The sequence below is a fragment of the Salvelinus sp. IW2-2015 genome, linkage group LG6.1 (assembly GCF_002910315.2).
Source record: "Salvelinus sp. IW2-2015 linkage group LG6.1, ASM291031v2, whole genome shotgun sequence".
NCBI lineage: Eukaryota > Metazoa > Chordata > Actinopteri > Salmoniformes > Salmonidae > Salvelinus > Salvelinus sp. IW2-2015.
This window is the reverse complement of record NC_036845.1, coordinates 7,266,114-7,269,784: the sequence shown is the minus strand read 5'-3', so window position 1 is coordinate 7,269,784 and position 3,671 is coordinate 7,266,114. Positions and strand designations below refer to the sequence as shown.

Here is a 3,671-nt window from a genome sequence, read left to right as displayed (position 1 = left end):
GAGAGATATGCTGTCAGTGATATGAGGACGTGGGGCTGACTTACCATCCGAGTGCCTGCTGTCAGTCTCGATGTATGAGACGTGCGAGGTGGCTGATGCAATCCGATCGGCTCGTCACCGCTGATGCATATGCAGAGCGCACCGTGGGGCCGGTGATACACTGCCCATGCTGTCCCAGTCGGGCCATAACTGAGCGCGCTCTGGTGGGCGGGCGAGTGGATAAATGATCTGCTGTTACGAGTCGACTACGTGAGGCGCTGCTGGGGCCGCTGACTTAAATCGATCGCTCGTCAAGATGGATTACTTGAGGGTGGTCGGCGACGGGCGGGGTTGATAAAGGGGGGCGGGCGCAAAGTCTCTAACCGTTGCCTTGTCAAGTGAGCGATCAGCCTGGAAGCTAACGGAGTGTGGCGGCGCTTGGCACAACGTAACACGCCCTGCTGACGACCAGCACCACCACCAGCATCACGACCAGCACACCACACCAGCCCTACACCCCCCACACCGGAACCAGCCGCCTGTTTCATGCCATTACATCATTACCTAGCTGCCAATAAAACTCTCTCTCCAGGCCTCCCCATCTCTCTTTTTACTCCCCTCTCTGTTATTGCCCTCTGTCTCCATTGGCTTTCTTCCCATGCTCTCCCTCTCTTTCTCCCCCTTTCACACACATGGTGGCTGTTTCCCTTCCTTTATTCACTCTTCATATCAGTTCATATCCCGGTACTAATATCCCGGGCTATTTCTTCCTATAAAAGACTTGTTGTTGCATCACCACAGCAACGGTGTGGAAATAATAACCATATGGAGCAAATCAGATGACAACTGTGTGTGTGTGTGTGTGCGTGAGACAGATAATTCATTGTCTGCTGATACCCTGGAGGTGACAGAAAACGGCAGCTCTGGTTTCACCTTGTGGAGTTTAATTTTCTCTACTCTCTCTCTATCCCTCTCCTCCCCTCTCTCCTTCCTTCCCTCACTCCCCTCTCTCTCTCTTTGTATGATTGACAGGTTGATGAGCAGCCTGTGCATTAGTGAGGTTGAATACCCGAGGCTCTATCGCCCTGCTACCATCTCTCTCCTGTTACACAAGGCTGCCTAGGAGACATGGYCCTGAAACAGGATTGGCTGCTGATAGCTGATGMACAGACTTAAGGCACACATCCAAGAKTGTGAGGAGAATGTAGACAAGTGAGGGGCAGAGAGGGCGAGGGATGGAGGAGGAGGATAGGGCAATAGGTGAGGCCGAGATGGAATTGTCTGACATTTCTGAGGGGGTGCCTGTGAGATCTTGAATGGAAGGTAAAACACATCTGTTCTGATTATAGTTTTTTCCCTTGTTGTGACTCAAATTGTATTAAACCTGGCCGATTGGTCAACGATCATCAATCCCTAGTCCGTCTACTATCTACCTTAGCTTTAACTAGGCAGGTTATTGAGAACCCATTCTCTTCAACAATAACGACCAATCATATTCTAGGGATCTGATTTGACCTTGCCCTTAAACAGCCACTTCCTGTCTAACCTTTGACCTCTTACCTGGTTTAAAGTGCCACTCATGGTCATCCGCAGCCGACAACGCCACCAGGACGATGGTAACCACGATGACAGGCAACAGACGCAGCTCTGGAGTTGCCATGGCACCAGCAACACACCCGGTTACCTGTCCGGAGACACGCTGACAACAACAGGCATACCTGAGAGAGAGAGAGCGAGAGAGCGAGAGAGAGAGCGAGAGAGAGCGAGAGAGAGCGAGAGAGAGCGAGAGAGAGCGAGAGAGCGAGCGAGAGAGCGAGCGAGAGAGCGAGAGAGAGGGGAAGGATTAGAAGATTTCAGAATGCATGAATCATTTATTTTGTATCATGAAAGACAGAATACGAGATAGTAGGAAGAATGAGAGGTGATAATCCGTGTGGATGGGTTTGTCTAAATGTCAGGTCCAGTCTAGTAGATACAGTAGTAGATCCTTCTACACATCCCACCTGTGTGCTCTAGTAGGATACAAAAAACTCAATTCAACACAACAGACCAGTGGGTGGGGTTATATCCTGCCTGGTTGCCCTGTCAGGGGTATCGTCGGACGGGCCAGTGTCTCCCGACCCTCCTGTCTCAGCCTCAGTATTTATGCTGCAATAGTTTTTGTTGTGGTGCTAGGGTCAGTCTGTTATATTTGGAGTATTTCTCCTGTCTTATCTGGTGTCCTGTGTGAATGTAAGCATGCTCCCTCTAATTCTCTCTCTCTCTCTTTCTCTTTCTTCTCGGAGGACCTGAGCCTAGGACCAATGCCTCAAGACTACCTGGCCTTGATGACTCCTTGCTGTCCCCAGTCCCACCTCGGTTTCGTTGCTACTGCCCCAGTTTTAACTGTTCTACTTCGGCTATAGAACCCTGACCTGTTCACCGGACGTGCTAGGCTTGTCCCGGACCTGCTGTTTTCGACTCTCTCTCTACCGCACCTGCTGTCTAACTCTGAATGATCGGCTATGAAAGCAACTGACATTTACTCCTGAGGTGCTGACCTGTTGCACCCTCTACACACCACTGTGATTATATTATTATTGACCCTGCTGGTCATCTATAACGTTGAAGATCTTTCGCCATGTTCTATTATTATCTCCACTCGGCACAGCCAGAAGAGGACTGGCCACCCCTCAGACGGGTTCCTCTCTAGGCATTTCTTTTCTAAATTCCTGCCTTTCTAGGGAGTTTTCCCTAGCCACCGTGCTTCTACATCTGCATTGCTTGCTGTTTGGGGTTTTAGGCTGGGTTTCTGTATAGCACTTTGTGACATCGGCTGATGTAAAAAGGGCTTTATAAATACATTTGATTGATTGATTGACTAGTGGCACCACAACACAGACACCATTGGCTTGGTTTAGATCTGTTGTTGTTGCACAATGAACCAATCGAAGGTGGTATAATTAGCCTAGCCAGCATTACTTAGTCCTTCAGCGTTCGAAATGTAAATCATGTCATTTCCAACTCCCTTATTGCAAACTCCTCCTCAAGCCCTAATTGGCTTAAACATAACAGCAGGGATGTTTTGAGATAGAGAAAGACAGTAGTAAATACATGGAGATTATTCATCAGAACACATAGCCAGAAAAGGACAGATAGAGAGAGAAATAGAGGAAGGTAACAGATATATTTGAGATGATTGACAGTCCAGTCTGTGTATCAGTATCAATAAGTAGATGAGCTAAGTGACAGACAGACAGACGGACAGACGGACAGACGGACAGACGGACAGACGGACAGACGGGACAGGACAGACAATCAATCCTTGGTCCTACAAATGGTGGAACATTAAAAAGTGGATTTCAGAGCCTCATTCTAAACACGATTCAATGGGTGGTGTAGTCATAGAAATATAATTCATTCAAGTTCTAATTCATTCTACTTCTATGGTTGTAGTTAGGCATGTATCAGACACAGAAGTAGCCCAAGCATGAAAAAGTGGATTTCAGAGCTCCTTTCTAAACACTGTTTCTCTGGGTGCTGTAGCTGTAAGACTGGGACCTGATAGGGTGGATAGGGTGCTGTAGTAGCAAGACTGGGACCTGATAGGGTGGATAGGGTGCTGTAGTAGCAAGACTGGGCCTGATAGGGTGCTGTAGTAGTTAAACTGGGGCCTGATAGGGTGGATAGGGTGCTGTAGTAGTTAGCCTGGG

General features: G+C 48.5%; 1 protein-coding gene across 1 annotated transcript in view; it reads right to left on the bottom strand.

Annotated features, from left to right (window-relative positions):
- ddr1 (discoidin domain receptor tyrosine kinase 1) overlaps window positions 1–3,671 on the bottom strand; it is a 70,582-nt gene that overhangs the window by 37,773 nt on the left and 29,138 nt on the right. The window contains 1 exon segment of the mRNA XM_070443799.1: window positions 1,540–1,697. Within this exon segment, the coding sequence (XP_070299900.1) occupies window positions 1,540–1,639 (100 nt within the window). The 5' untranslated portion in view covers window positions 1,640–1,697.